This window comes from Ipomoea triloba, chromosome 15, assembly GCF_003576645.1.
Source record: "Ipomoea triloba cultivar NCNSP0323 chromosome 15, ASM357664v1".
NCBI lineage: Eukaryota > Viridiplantae > Streptophyta > Magnoliopsida > Solanales > Convolvulaceae > Ipomoea > Ipomoea triloba.
In genome coordinates this window covers 5768553-5785445 of record NC_044930.1, presented here as the reverse complement: position 1 = coordinate 5785445, position 16893 = coordinate 5768553, and the positions used below count along the sequence as shown (strand labels likewise).

Here is a 16893-nt window from a genome sequence, read left to right as displayed (position 1 = left end):
CGCCATACATGTTGTTAGAAGAATGAATATATTTTTGGTTCCTTAAGATATCAACTAATTGTGGTTTTAATTTAATGGATAACACAATCAACAGAACATCCGAGGTGGAAAAGTGAAGCTGCACTGTATTCTTTCACCTCTTTCGGAATTTGAACACGTTGAGAACGGTGATGCATTGTATGGTAATTAAGTGCATTTCTATGAATAGAAATGGTTGGTTTTTGAGTAATTATTGTAATGTGTAATGAACATAAATTGAGTTTTGTTTGTTGCTTTCTGGTGGGCAGCTATGGAGCTAGCACTGCAGGATATTCATTACCAGGGTTCAGGACAAGAACTTAAGGACTCTCCAGCCCCTCTTGGATATCACTATAAGGAAGAGAATTAAGGTGATGTGGCTTGCAAGGGCATTGTAGAGATTTTTTTGTTTTTTTTTTTATTTTGATTTTTTTTTTTGTTTAGTGAAAACTTGAAAAAGTATACAGCTATGGTACAAGTGGTTGTCTTGTGAGCTTGAACGTGAAGTTTAATAAATGGTCAGAGTCAAGACTGGGTTGCATTATGCTTTAAACACCTAAGGAGTCTTGCGTTATTGTTTCAATTTATATATGTATATAAAATTTAATTTCGACAATTCTAGTGATTTATACAACTAGCTGCAATTTGCGGGAAATATTTTCTATTTTTAATTACCAAAAAAGTTTTGCTTTATTATATATATATATATATATATATATATATATATATATATATATATATTTATTTATTTATTTATTTTTAGTATGACTTTCCACTACACCCGCTCGAGCGGGTGTAGCGGAAAGTCAAGGACTTTTAGTGTCACTTCCATCCGCTACACCCCTACAGGTGTAGCGAAAAGGCATTTATAGGTGTAGTGTATGTGTTGTTTTGTACTAGTGACACATGAAGGGTAAATCTTGTTAGAAAGATATTGTGCAATTGGCTTGACCAAGAAAATTTTGATTTTTTTAAAAGAATTATTAGCGAAAAAATGAAATATTTTGTGACAATTATATTAAATTATATTTATATTGTATGACTGATTAAGAAAATCCCAATTAAGCTGAGTTGGCTTCCAATTTTCGTGTCTTCTGCTCCACCATGCACCCAACTTTATTCACTCATCCAATCACATCAAAATTGATAGATGTGTTACTTAGTACTGCGTATATATTCACATAAAAAATGTCACATTCAAGATTTTGTATAGAGGTATCTAACTTAGGATAAGTATCACTCTATATATCTTTTAGAGCAAATTGTCATTTTGGTCCACTGACTATAGGGGTCTTCTTAATTGCAGTCCACGACTTTCAAAAGTGTTAATTGCATACCATGACTATTTAATTTTTGTCAATTTTGGTCACTCCGGCCAAATTGCCGGTCAAATCTCACCGAAATTTCCTAAACCTCAAAATAACAAGGGCATTTTAGTCATTTCACACCCTATTTCATCTTCTCCGGCAAACTACCATTTTTCTCCGGCGAATAAACCGTCATCGTCGCCATCGCCGTCGCTGCCGCAACCAAAACCTGTCGTTTCACTGTCGCCGCTGTCACCAACTCCTACCACACGTTCTCCATTTATGGCTTTCGGTCAGCGCTCCCCTGTCTCAGTTACACCGCCGCCAGCAATGTCTCCTCCTCCACCACTGGCAGCTTCACCGCGAATGCCCTATTCTCTGGCAGTTAAATAATCGCCGCCGCGTTCACTTCCTATTCTCCTTCACTGAGTTCACTTCCTATTCTCCAAAACCCAAAGTTCAAAGTCCCCCTCAACCTCTACCATTCAAGGGTTATTATAATCCCCCACCCAAACTAACTTCTCCAGTGAGAGCTCCACCGCCATCCCCAAAAACTTTTGAGAAAACACCTCAAATCATGCCCATGTCCCCTCTAAAACCTCCCAAACCGGCCCAAACAATGTCCGACTCGGATTCGGAACCAAAAATCCCGATTGATCATAAAATAATGGTGGTTCAAGAACGCACGGGACGAAGCAGAGGGTACATTCGCCGGAGAAGAAGAATAGGGTTTGAAATGACTAAAATGCCCTCGTTATTTTAAGGTTTAGGAAATTCCGGTGATATTTGGCCGGTAATTTGGCCGGAGTGACCAAAATTGACAGAAATTGAATAGTCAGAGTATGCAATTAACACTTTTGAAAGTCGTGGACTGCAATTAAGAGGACCCCTATATAGTCAGTGGACCAAAATGACAATTTGCTCTATCTTTTATATTTAATTGGATATTGAACTCATACTAGTTAGTTTAAGTGAATTATTACTGCACAATTTAGATGTCTTATTTTCATTCAAATCATTGGAATTGCCCCCTCCCCACCCCCACCCCCGACCGGTGCCAAGTGCTTTGGAGCAATTCATATAAGTCACAACCTATGAGAGTTAGACCAAGCTAGTAATGATCTTAACTGAACTCAGAATACACAATATGATAAGGAGGATTTAATGGATTATGTTGCAATAATGTCATGTGACACTACTAATAACTGTAATGGTCATTTTGAGGTGGAAATCATACAATACGCATTAAATATTAATCGAACATCCGTCCAAGATAATATAACAGTTAAGAATAAATTATAAATAGAGCAAGTCTTATAACACCTTGACTTGATTACAGAAACATAGTACTCCCTTACCACATTTCAAGTCTTTGTAATAGACTAGGGCCGTAACTAAGTTAAATTGAGGGAGATGGGTACCAATAATATCACAAATTATACAACCTAAGTAAATTAGGTACTAATAATATCGCATTAATTTCAAACCTAAGTAAATATACAACATTTCAATCATTTTCCCTAAGTAAATTAGGTACCAATAATATCACAAATTACTTGTGAATATAACCATCCACAACGAATTAGGAAAATTAATCTTCACCACTTGGTATTTAAAAAGAAAAAAACTTTGAGTGCAAGAAACTAGGCTCTAACTAAGTTAAATTGAGGGAGATGGGCTGCAATTGTGAATATATAGTATAACCCTCAATTTTTTCTTTAAATTATAACGTCTATTATATTTTTTTCCCTTCAAATTATGATGTATATTGTAGGTAGACTTAGCGAAATAGTCATATCGATTGAGTTGGAAACAAATAACAAAAATATTCTCTATAAACCATTCCAAACATACTTATTTAGACTTCAATGCAACAACTTCTTGATTTTCAATTATGTATAAATTTTTTATTTGGGTGATGAACAAACCTGCAATCATTACTTAAAAGTGTGCACTGGATAATCCTAGCTCCTATGCAATAAAATATAGCTTGCAAACCATGACAAATTATACCATACTATCGATCATGATTCACAATGCAATGTGGACTATAGATAAATGTTCATTTTTAGTATACTAAATGTGCATTCTTAATGTATTAAAAATTCATTTATAGATAGCATACCAAATAATGAATTTCAGTATACAAAAATGAACTTTTAAAAAATGAGCATTCAATGTACTAAAAACGAGCATTTAGTATATTGAAAATGAACTTTATGTCAATGGTTCACCGTATAATGATTGGCAAACCACATATGAGAAATAAATTGCACTAGGAAGACTTTATGCGATAGGATAGACCAAGAGGGTGTTGAGAAGAATTAAACTCTTGATTTTTAAGTCCGAAAATTATACTCCACCCACTTGGTCATTCTTTTAGGGTATGTAAATTTTTTTTTGGAAAAACGTTCAAATTGACCATCGAATTGAACATAAAAATGCAATCTAGCAATTGAACTAAAAAAATGTGCAATTAGATCTTTCAAGTAGCCAAATCTATTCAATTATACCAAAAAGCAGGTTAATTCCTTTCGTCAATAGGTTTTAAACATATTTTTAAAGAAAAATTGCACTTTTTTGTCCCTAAGTTATACAATATGATAATTGTAGAATTCGTCCCTAATTGTTGATCAAGCTCTCTTTTCATCCCTAAGCTATCATTTGTGTTGCACTTTTCATCACTTTAACATTAAAGATAAAATTTACAACTTTGGTATAACTTAGAGACGAAAAGTTAATAAAAGGAAGAAAAGTGCAACGCCAATGATAGCTTAAGGGTAAAAAGTGAGCACTGCACAACCAACACTTAGCTATGAATCTTACAATTACTCTATCCCTATAACCTAGGAATGAAAATTATATATATATATATATATATATATATATATATATATATATATATATATATATATATATTCCTATCTTTAATCATGTTTTCAAATAAAACATTATTACTTTTATTATTTTAGTGATCTATGTAATGACAATGAATTTGTTTTTTTGGGCATTGCTTATATTCTGTCTTATGTATTCTTGTTTGTAGGTTTGCTGCTTATATTCTGTTTTATGTAATATGGTTCGTAGGTTCGGGAGATTTTAGAGGAACATGCATGTAATTTGAGGAGACTAATAATAAAAGTAATAATTTTTTTTTTAAAAAATAAGAGTAATAATGTTTAATTTAAAAAGATAATCTAAAAATATAATTTAAGAATATGTTTAATTTAATATCCACGTAGACGCCACATGGCATGATAAACTCTTGAGGAAGTGATTAACCTGCTATTTGGTATAATTGAAAATTTTTGGCTACTTAAGAGCAACCACATCAGTGGTTATTTCACAGTATTTTAGGGAATGAAAGCCACATGGAGGGGAGAGAAGATAAGAGAAAAGATTGGGGTGCTCCTGCAAGAATGGGATTATTTAGGTTTCCAAGAAAAATGAAATTTAATGATTGGTCACACTACTATATTTATTTATTTATTTTAAAAAACTATATTTGTTTTATTTATTTTTTCTTCTTATCCCATTTTCTCTTTCCTAATCACCCTTACAATAATTCCTAAAAAACCGTGAAATAACTCAATTAATAAGGATGCTCTAAAAAATCTAATTATACATTTATTGAGTTCAATAGTCTGATCGCATTTTTGTGTTTAGTTCGATGGCGAATTTGATCGTTTTTCCAAATTTTTTTTATTGAGCCTATGAAATGCAACACGCTGCAAAATTGTTTGCTTTTCATTTATGAGTTGCCCGTAACTTTGGATAGTTGGAGGTCAATCATTATTGCATGGACCATGGTCCACACAGCTGTGTGGACCAAAAATAAAAAGTACATTATTTTTGTACGGAAGGTACATTATTTTGTACTGTAAGTACATTATTTTAGGGTACATTATTTTTGTATTGAAAGTACATTTTTTGATATATACTATCAAATAATGTACATACAGTATAAAAATAATGTACCTTCAGTACAAAAATAATGTACTTTTTATTTTTGGTCCACACAGCTGTGTGGACCATGGTCCATGCAATAATTTGCCGTCGGAGGTAGAAGTCCTTTTGCTTGGGCTTTTTGGGCCTTCGATTAGTTGGGCTTTAAGAGTCCATTTAACATGAAACCAACCACATGTCAACTGAAATAATATTGTCTGCCCTCTTCCATCCCTTTTTAAAAGGTTAAACCCTAGTTTCATTTCGCTCTCCCCAAAACCCTAGTGGTCTTCACACTCGAATTCTCCATTCTCAGCCTAGAAGTCTCCATGGTACTATTCCTTTGCGTTATGATGCTTTGAGTTGGTATCTGAATTTTTGTTACCTTTCTGTTGCGTGGTGATTATACTCTGCTTCAATTTACAAAAAATTTAATGTGTTTTCTGTATAATTGTATTTTCTCTGTATAGGCTACCGAAGCTGTGAACCCAAAAGCATATCCGCTGGCCGATGCGCAGCTCACCACAACAATAATGGACCTGGTTCAGCAAGCTGCCAACTATAAGCAGCTTAAAAAGGGGGCCAATGAAGGTTATTTTCAGTTTTTATGCTTTGCTTTATCTTCTTCTTTGTTGTGCCGGTTTGACAGCATGATTCTGTATTAAGTTGTAATAGAAATCTGATTCTTATGCTTTTCAGCCACTAAGACACTAAACAGGGGAATTTCTGAGTTCATTGTGATGGCTGCTGATACTGAGCCACTTGAAATCCTCCTTCATCTTCCACTTCTCGCTGAGGATAAGGTAAAACTCTCAATCTTCGTAGTTTTGTATGTTTATGAGTTGTGTTCTTGTGTGACGTAGTTGAAGATGCAACATATGCCTTGAGCTATCTATTTGTTTGGTGTAGAAGATTCAAATTAAGAGAAAGGAAATAGTGGGTTGCATATGATTTTTAACATGTAAATTTGCTTTAAATTATAACTTTTTTACTGCTCCATTCATGGTGAAAATTGAAGTTAAAATTTCGTAAAACCATTACTAAGTTCATTGACAATCATCTATTTAAATATTAGTTTGACAATTTTCTACAATATTAGACCTTCCCTAAGGTCATAGGGAAGCATTAATTTTCTTACACATTAAGTTAAAGAAGCAATTGCCTAGATAAAGCCACTTTATAAAACTATAATCCAAAGCCTCATATTTATTAGTGAGTGGTAAGATTTTAATGGCCATAGTGCAACACTTTACAACTGAACACTACAGTTACTTCTTATTTGTCTATCTGTGGCTTCATTGTCATTGCTGTGCTTAGCAACCTTTCACCTGAAATTCATGTGTCATAAAAACACTGTACAGGTTATTGGAACAATATTCATAAAAATTCAATAGAACTCTGAAGCTGGATTTATATTAAATCCTTGATTGCTGGTTCTTTGTCCCACTACAACCTTTTATGAATAAGTAGATTAGATGAAATTTTGAAATTGGCATTCAATGTATCAATCAACAATCTAATAGCTGAGTCATTTAAATATACAGTTTGATTCATAAAATTTGAAAAGGAAAAATTGAAATAACATTGTCAATTTTCAAAAGAATTGAGCCAACGTTTACTCTAGAATCCTAGAACTCATGAAGAAACAGATATGTATGGCCTGGAATAAAGAACAAGTATGGCCTTCTAGGTTTGTTTAATGGAGTGGCTCTATCTAAGCCACTCTCTTGAGGCATCTGGAGAAAAGACCCCTGTATAATTCAAGAATGTTATCTACATCGGGAAATTTATTTTGATATCTGTTTTTATTTTGCACTTGACTTTTATGATTGAAACATAATGTTATGATGCTTCTTTTTTGTATGAGTGAAACAGTTTTCTCTGTTGCTATTATATATGATGCTTCTGATGATATGAGTTATTACTATATGGTCACTCTTCACTGCTTGTCTAAGATATCATGCATGATCAATCTGGTTACATGTAATTTGATTGTATTCATTCTTTTAGTGGAAGTTGCACGTTCTCTGCCTAAACGAATGGATATAATCGGCTATAACCTTTTCTCATCTTTTATGCCATGTCTTCAGAATGTCCCCTACGTGTTTGTCCCTTCCAAACAAGCTCTCGGCAGAGCATGTGGTGTTACCCGACCCGTGATTGCTTGTTCTGTCACAAGCAACGAGGGAAGCCAGTTGAAATCTCAAATACAGCAATTGAAGGTAATTATCTAATTGTGCCTTTATTAAATATAACCACCTGTGGCCACAAAGTAAGCCCTGTTCCCTTTTTCTTTGTGGGTGCAGGATGCTATTGAGAAGCTCCTGATATAAATGGCAGAAAGTCATTTCAGCATGATGGGCCTCATGAACACTACATCAGATTAGATTAACTGTGAGGCTTTGACTGACCAAGTTTTCCCCGTGATGCTATCATGTGTTTGTCTGTTTTATGAATTTCATGTTTGGGCCAAAAAGAAAAGAAAAAAAAAGAGGAGAGAGGATAACCTATATATTTGTTCCAGTCATTTTGTATTATTGGCTTGAAGGATTTCATATATATTGTTTGGTACTTTTATCAAGTGCATTGGCTGAAGGTTAGATATCTGTAGATTCATTCAAATTGACCTGGTGGTTCATTCCACCACTATTAATATATTAAAGATTCTTTAAGTTCTAAATATATAGGAAAGAGTTATACTTCATATGAATGACCAACTTATTTATATATATAAAAAAATTATGAAGTATTCAAGACAGTACATATCAACCACAAACGATTATGTGATAATGTAATGGCATCCCATTGGTTCAACAATCGCATGTCAACTTTCACGTTTTTACCAAATATCTTTGAAGAAATCGAAAGGAGCATTCGGAAGAAAAGTTGGGTGGTCCACTTCCAAATATAATGGGATTTTAATCAATAAAACAATGACACTTGTCCATTAAAAAAATATTATTTGGAATAGATGTATTAAGTAATGCACTAATATGGTAATGTTTAATCATAGTCCATTTTCCACTAGTCCACCATCGAAGGCATGAAGGCCCGTTATAGTTTTGTGCTATGTATATCTACATATTTTATAGAAAACATATTTTTATCTGGTATGAATCCTCAAGTCCACTATATTCTCAAGAATATATAATTGTGGAGGCAAATGGAAATCACACATAAATTTTTTATACACTCACATGATTCCACGACTTTTAATATCTATTAACCACTTATAAATTCATAAATATCATCAATAGTCAACCAAACTATCTCAATAAAGTAATACGTGTACAAAAATTAATGCGCATTTAATATTTCTCATGACTAAATGTTAATTAGATAGCGATATTCATCCCCAATTATAAAGCTAGGGTTTTGTTTGTTTCACGTGAAAGTCTACGACAATCCATATTTTCTCATTTATTTAACACAGTCCAGCTGTATTGAAATTGTAGCTTCTAAGCTGGCATGGAATTTAATTAATTGCCAGCAAATATCAATAAATAATTATTGCATATAGTGCTGCATTTGCAATACAAAGTCACCATTGTTTCATTAATTTATGCTTAATTCTATTCATTGTAATAACCTCTTTTAAATTCAATTTATTTTTTGAGAGTTAAATTCAATTTATTTGATTGTATAAATATCCCGTAAATAATAAATTTATTATAATAGGTATTGTGATACCGAAATTAGTTGAAACTCAATGTTTATGTAGTGATGGTCATGAATCTTGTACTCATCTAAGTCCATGTGTATAATGACAATGTTACTTCTTAATCATCATTTCATAATTCACATAAACGGTGTCTTTAGTGTTGTTCTTTTCTTTGCGCAATTAGAAACAATGTTAGTACCAAAAGTTCATAATTACATAATATGTTAATTGCATGTATATAATATGTTAAATATATGTCCAAGTCTATAAATATCTCTTAAAATTATACTATAATCATGATTACATGTACTTAATTTATAAACCTTTAGCTTTAAGTTTATTTACATACAATTCATATATTACGAACTTAATTAGAATAATGTTGGAATTACTTGACAGAATATATTTATATTTAATTTAATAGATTATGTACTCAGATGTAAGTTTATGTATCTACAGTTAATAAATTATGTACGTACTGCATAAATGAATGTTAGTTAAATAGATGGAGAAAAAAAGGTAGCACTAATTTGAACAAAATAATGTCGTTTTGGAACAAGGTTCACAATGCGAACTGTGGACCCTACTCCACGATATAATTTGCGATTATATAGTTACTAATATTATAATTTAGGGGACAATCCTAGTCAATTTGGTCAGGTTGTTGGCTTGGTAATCACAAGTTTTTCAAGTTCAACTTCTCGCAGGAGAGACCTATTGTCTTCTTAATTTGAACTGATCAACTATGTGCAACCTAGGTAGAATTACCTTCTTGTGATTCTTTGTCGACTAGAATCACAAGGCAGGGTTACTCAATACACATCCTTGACTACAAGTTTCTTTTCTCACAAAAACCAAAAAAAAAAAACCCTAATTTTCAGAGTTTATTGTAAAAATTATTCTTTTATGGTCAAATAAATTCTTCATTTATCGATTTTGGTAAATTCTGTTGTAGTCCCCACAAATTCTAATAAAGTAATCATCGTTTCTTCCTCGTCGGTGATATGAAAGCCTGAACTTTATGAATCTAATAATCAAATTTTAAAATGATATTTATGTGATCTAAAACTATGATAATATAAAAAATTCTGACCATTAGCATAGTTGAAAACTTGAAGGTAAGGATGGTAATTTTACCAATGAGGACCTGATTTCCTGTCTAGATGAATACAGGGACAAGGACATGAATAAATTTTGGACAATATGGCTCCGAATATTTTTCTAAACCTTGTTGAGGGTGGGGAAACCCCTCATTGCCTCACTCTGTATTCGCTGTGTATATATATATAAGGTTATTAATTGAGAAGTATAAAAAGTCTAGATTTGTTCATAATTTTTATGAGGGATTATCTCCGTCGTCTTCTTCATTGATCGGGGAACCTTTAAAAAGACAGTCTGGTCACATTCTTCGTCTATTAGAGAAGGCAATCAAGGGCGGCGTGTGATGGTGGACAGGGGTTTAATTTGCATATCACATCATTGAAATTTTACCGGTAACCTGTTGGTTACTTGTAAATAGGACTTATTTGATTGGATTTAATAAATTGAAATGTTTAATGGTACTTTTTAAAGTTTGATTGCCTAATTACATTTTGGTATATTGTTTAAGGGTGTATTTGACCATTTTCTCTTATAATTTGAAACTAATTCTAGCAATAGAATTAAAATTTAAATATAAATCATTCATTATTGCTAAATTATAATTATAATTATAATTTTAAGCTAATGATAGTAACACAATTAAGGCTTAAACAGAAATTTAGCAATAATGAGTTAATTGTGTTTAAGTCTTAATTCCATAGCTAGCATTAGCTTAAAATTATAATTATAATATTTGGGTGTTTGTTCTTTCTCACGTTTATTTTGATTCCACATATAAACAATAATTTGTTAGGGAAGCAAATTGACTTGAAATATCTATTTTACATTATTTTTAACAATTCAAAATTCTATTTAACAAAAATGAAAAAATTATCACTTTTAAAATAATTGAGGATGCAAATATAGATACATGAATAATTCAAGTAAAAAAATGCTATAAAAATATAATTAAAAAGAAAAAAATTATCATTTACCTTTAATAAATATTGCAAACTTTTTTTTTTTTGAAGGTAAACGTAGCTATTCCATTAATTCATAACATAAAACGTTTACATCAACGATCAATGAAATGGTAAACCATTACTTACAGTCAGACATAGAAACAACTTTTCTAACTATGTTATAGAAAACTTGAATCGCAGACTGTTTCATAACTAGGAAGCTATGTTTCTTCAAGGAGCTTAAAGCTTCATCAAAGATTTGGGTCTTCGTCATTATTCTTTTTTGCTCGCCCAGGATAAGATCAACACTTTCCGAAACCAAACTAAACACTTTATGCTAATGATAATGAAAAGCTCGTGAAAGTAACGAGGGGAAAAAAGCCCGTGAAAGTAACGAGAGGAAAACACAATAATAGAGAAAATAAAAAGTGGTAAAGCCAAAATAGGGTTGGGAGTTCAAGACTACCAACACAAACCCCAATACCTACCTACTATTAATTTATTCAAAGGGAAATATTGCAAACTTAAATGTTAAAATAATTATTAAATTTACCCCATCTTTTTTAATTAACTCTCAGTCATTGATTATAAAGAAACTTAATTGAAACGTTGGATTTGGAGCATATAGAAACTTAATTTTTAGGGAAATCGTCAACAGAACGCGATAATAGTCCCTTTAACGATTATTTTGTGCATTATAATTTCCAGAATACCACCCTCAAAAAAAAAATAAATAAATAAAAATTCCCAGAATACCATGGGTCTCACAAAGCTTAGTAAGGAAAATTAAAAACTTTTAAGATAATGTGTTTTTACACGTTTGAAAACGATAATCAAGTGTTCTTTTGTTTGTATTGAGTCTCAAGTTTTTTATACGAGACCCATTTTTCTAACAAGTCATACGAGAGTTATTGAAATATTTTTGGGGTTGAATAACCTCAAAATACGAAACAGGAAAGTGAAAATTAATGTTGTAAAAGTGGTTTCAATATAATAATGAGAATAAGATGCGAACTTTCTAATTGAGGGGTAAAAAATGGAGACGAAAACCTAAGGGCAGAGACCAAACGCGCTACTTCACTCATAACTTCGGGGTAAAAAATGGAGACGAAAACCTAAAGGCAGAGACCAAACGCGCTACTTCACTCATAACTTCGGGGTAAAAAATGGAGATGAAAACCTAATGATAGAGATCAAACACGCCACTTCGCTCATAACTGAGGGGTAAAAATGTATATAATTATAACTAGGGGACTGAGTCGTCAATATAGGTATAACTCAGGACCAAATATGTCATTTTTCCTACTTTAAATGTAATATTAGTAAATACATGTTATATGTATTGCTGTAAGTTCACAAAGATACTAGTATATATATATTTTTTGAGGAAGATAGTAGCTAGTATACTAAATGTTCATTTTTAATATATTAGTATATTGAATATTTATTTTTAATATACTAAAGATTTATTTTTAGACATTACATAAAAATGAACCTGTAATATACCAAAAATAAATATTTGTAAATAAATTTATAATACAATAAAAAAAACTTTCAATATATTAAAAATTATTATGTATACTCACATTGTAAATTTTCAATGAGAGTTTTTTCCCAAAATGGTCCCTCGACTATTGCTCATTCTCAATTTTGCATTTCGACTTTCAATTGCACCTAATGTGGTCCCTCGACTTTCAAAAACTCACCCAATTTGGTCCTCCGTTACATATTCCATCAAATCAGTGTTAAAATGGAGGACATTTTCGTCCATTTACCTATTGTTAGCCTAATAAACATTGAGAAATAGTTGAGGGACCATTTTGAGAATAGTCAAGGGACCATTTTGGGAAAAACTATTTTATTTATTTCATTTTTGTTTATTTTCATTTTTTAGACTCTATAAAATTAGAATTTCTATACAATTTTTTACTTACAAATATAAATAGTTAAAATCGTGCAATCCATCCTAAAATTTTTTAACTTTTTTACAGACTTTTTCCTTCTATCTAAATATACAAACTATTCCTATGCAGATTTACAATAAGTTTCGTAAATTTTATAAATACTCATTTTTTAAGCACCGATTAAAATAATTCTTAGTCACATTCGTAGTACTAAATATATTACTTTCGATTTTTTTATAAATAAGATATAATATTATTAAACTCAAATAATTAAAAATAATGTGCCCACAGCACAAAAGATTTTATGATTGACTTAAAAATTAACTATAAATTTTATTGTTGAATACAAATTGACAATTATTAAACATTATTTATAATAATTATTGTGTCCCGTGTAATATACTAAAATTATTAGGTAAGATTTTTATAATTAAGGTATAATTAATTAAATCAAAATTATTAAAAATAATGTGTCCACATTACAAAATAAATTATACTTGCCTTAATAATTTATAATTAATAAAAAAAATAAGAATAGAAAAACATATAAAAGATGTCATACAATATCTTAAATAATGTAAATTAATATAAAATTTAATAATTACTTTGAAATCAAATACAGAAAATATTACAGGAAACATTGACGAGATTTTACTTTTCGGCTCACCTGAGAAGTTTACTAGAAAAATTTACCTTTCGGTCCAATATTTTCCCTACATTTTACACTCTTTGGGTGTCTACGCTTGAAAAAAAAATATTATTTTCAATGGTAAAAGTAATATTTAATGTGATACATAGTGATTGATTGTCTATGAACATAAAAAAAAATAAAAGAATAAAAAAAGAAGTATATGAGTATTTATGAAATTTACGGAACTTATTGTAAAACTTCATAGGAATAGTTTGTATATTTAGAGGAAAAGTCTGTAAAGAAAATTAAAAATTTTGAGATTGGATTGCGCGATTTTAACTATTTATATTTGTAAGAAAAAAATGTATAGAAATTCTAATTTTGTAGAGTCTAAAAAAATGAAAATAAACAAAAATGAAATAAATAAAATAGTTTTTCCCAAAATGGTCCCTTGACTATTCTCAAAATGGTCCCTCAACTATTTCTCAATGTTTATTAGGCTAACAATAGGTAAATGGACGAAAATACCCTCTATTTTAACACTGATTTGACAGAATATGTAATGGAGGACCAAATTGGGTGAGTTTTTGAAAGTCGAAGGATCACATTAGGTGCAATTAAAAGTCAAAATGCAAAATTGAGAATGAACAATAGTCGAGGGACCATTTTGGGAAAAAACCTCTTTTCAATGAGAATGTGGACTATAATCCACAGTGTAACACTGTAACCATCACTCCACAAGAGAAAACACGGGTCTTTGGTGGAGTGGATCCCACACGCGTAGAAAAAGGTGGGAACAGAATTGCCACTTTTTTGAATTCTTTGTTTATGATAAATTGTTGTTAGCCAAAAACCTTGTGATCTAGTGACACTCGATGTTTGGGTTAATACTCCCACATAAATGATTGGAGTGGGTTTGAGCCTAAGTGGAAGTAATTGTTGGTTGATTCTTTTTGCTTCATTAGATTGAAAAAGTAGTTATGAACAGATATTACATTGTAACAGAGTAAATTGCTTTAATAACACTACATACTTCTTTTCAAGTCTTCGCCACAGCCCACAAGCTGTACTATCAATTTTAATTTATTGGATAATGTTTAAAGTGGGTAAATTTCTTGTGTTCACCTGCTGCACTGGTATTTAATCTTATCTATTGAGTAAGTAAGTTATTGTATTATGGGGTCGGAGAGTGGAGACCCTTAGGCTTATAGTTGGGGATTCAACCTTTTGATAGAAGAATATTAATTTTTTGATAATTTAAGCTTAGTTGATTGAATAATTAACTTAATAATTAAAAGGTTTTAAGTTTGACTTTTTGAATGATTTACTTAATGATATTCTCGGTTTGAACCGATTAGCTATAAACAACATAAGTTAATTAACCTTATTGTGGTCCTTTGTTGGTTAGACTCGCAAAGCGAATTTCACTCATAATACATCTTTAATCGAAATCCTTATAGAATATAGACCTTATAATTTCGTATTTGAAGATATCCAATATAAATTTATAACGAGTCTTTTTTTAAAGTATGGTAATATTTGATTTTTTCTTTTAAAAAGTTTGTAAAACTTTAGTGGTATTTAGTTCATATTTTTAAAAAGTATAATAGATTTTTTTTTTCATATTATGATTTTTGTAAACTTGTCTTTCAAATATAAACCACTAAAATTTATCTCCAAATCATTTAGATTTTTCTCTTCGGCAAATTTTACAAATAATAATGTTATCTGTGAATATATACTAGTTTCATTAATCTATAATGGATCGTTTTGTAGGATGAAATTGCAATTCTATTTCCATCAAATTTAATGAAATTTACAATTTCATTATTTGATGGGAGGAATTGTAATTCCACGATATTGCAATTTATAGGCTTGCCCTCGGAATTACAATTTCACATCCCACAGAATTTGAATTCCACAGCAAATGACAACTTTTTAATTATTATTATTATTATTATTATTAAGAAGGACATTTTAGTTTTTATTTACTTCATTTCTTTCAATTTCCAATAATTCTATTCGTGCCTACCAAAAACAAATTTAAATTTCTACTTTATTCTCACATTATTATTTTCCCATGAAATTACAATTATTTTCTCACCTAAGTTCCTCTATCCAACCAAACATCCCGTAAAGGTAATATGTTGTATTACTATTTTCATTTACCTTTTTTGAAACAAATAGGTACATAGTGTGTCACATGCCATGTAGGGTGGGATTAGGTGAAGTTTAAATGCTTACTTTGATTCCATTGCCTTTCCTTTATCTATGCAATAAATATACAAAGCAATACTTCATTCATACCCTAAAGGCTAAAGCCAACCATGCATCCAATTACTTCCTTGGAAGGAAATTTTAGATATATGAATGCCAAAGCTTTTCAAAAGTAACTAAAAATTGATAATTTCAAGCACTTTTCACTTTATATTTATTATTATAGGTAGGGGTTGGATAATTCTTATTATCGTAAAAAATGAATTGAAAAATATTTTAATAAAAGTTCTAGTGTATTAAATTTAAAATTTTAATGACTTCTGTAAGTTTTTTTAAATAAAAATAAAAATATTATAAATATTTGTGATATAAGATATTTATAAACTCATATATAAAATTCTGAAAAAGATTCTCAAAAATTATTTAAAATCTATTAAAATTTATAATAATTTACAAAATTCTACAAAAAGTTTTGATTGAATACCCCTTCTGAGAGTATTCATAAAGTAACCATAAATATAGTTTACGGGTTACTAGTTTCCTAAGTCATTGTCACATGAAACTACCGATTTACAGTCAAAGTACATTTGAGATACCTGTATTATAGTGTTTTGTTTAATTTAGTCTTTGTATATTTATTTTATTCAATTTAGTCCATGTACGATAAAAAGTTGTGCAATTAAGGATAATAGTTAACGATGTTAATAATACTGTTAACTTGCTTATGTGGTGCTGATGTCATCGCCGTCACATCATGATATTTATATTCCAACCCATATATTATTTTATAAATATTTTAAATTAATTATTTTTACCACCAATATATTACATTAATATGTCAAAAATAAATAATTACAAGCATGTTGACATCAAGTGTTCAAATCTCATTGGGAGCATGGTTGTAATTTTTTTATATTCTACTTTAGACATATTAATTTAATATATTAGTGATTAAAATAGTTAATTTAAAATATTTATAAAGTAATATATGAGTTGGAATATAAATATCATAATGTGACAATAATGATGTTAGCATCACATAAACTAAGTTAACGATAATATTAATATCGTTAACTATTGTCCTTAATTGTATAACTTTGACAAGTATAAGGACTAAATTGAACAAAATAAAGATATATATAGACTAAATTGAACAAAACACTATAGT

General features: G+C 30.3%; 1 protein-coding gene across 1 annotated transcript; it reads left to right on the top strand.

The window, feature by feature from the left end:
- Nucleotides 1-5488: 5488 nt before the first annotated feature.
- On the top strand, nt 5489-7874 carry LOC116006332 (NHP2-like protein 1). The gene is made up of 5 exons (XM_031246662.1): nt 5489-5602; nt 5741-5861; nt 5970-6073; nt 7361-7492; nt 7577-7874. Exons 1-5 carry the CDS (start codon nt 5600-5602, stop codon nt 7601-7603), a joined length of 387 nt encoding a protein of 128 aa, XP_031102522.1. The 5' UTR covers nt 5489-5599; the 3' UTR covers nt 7604-7874.
- Nucleotides 7875-16893: the final 9019 nt, after the last annotated feature.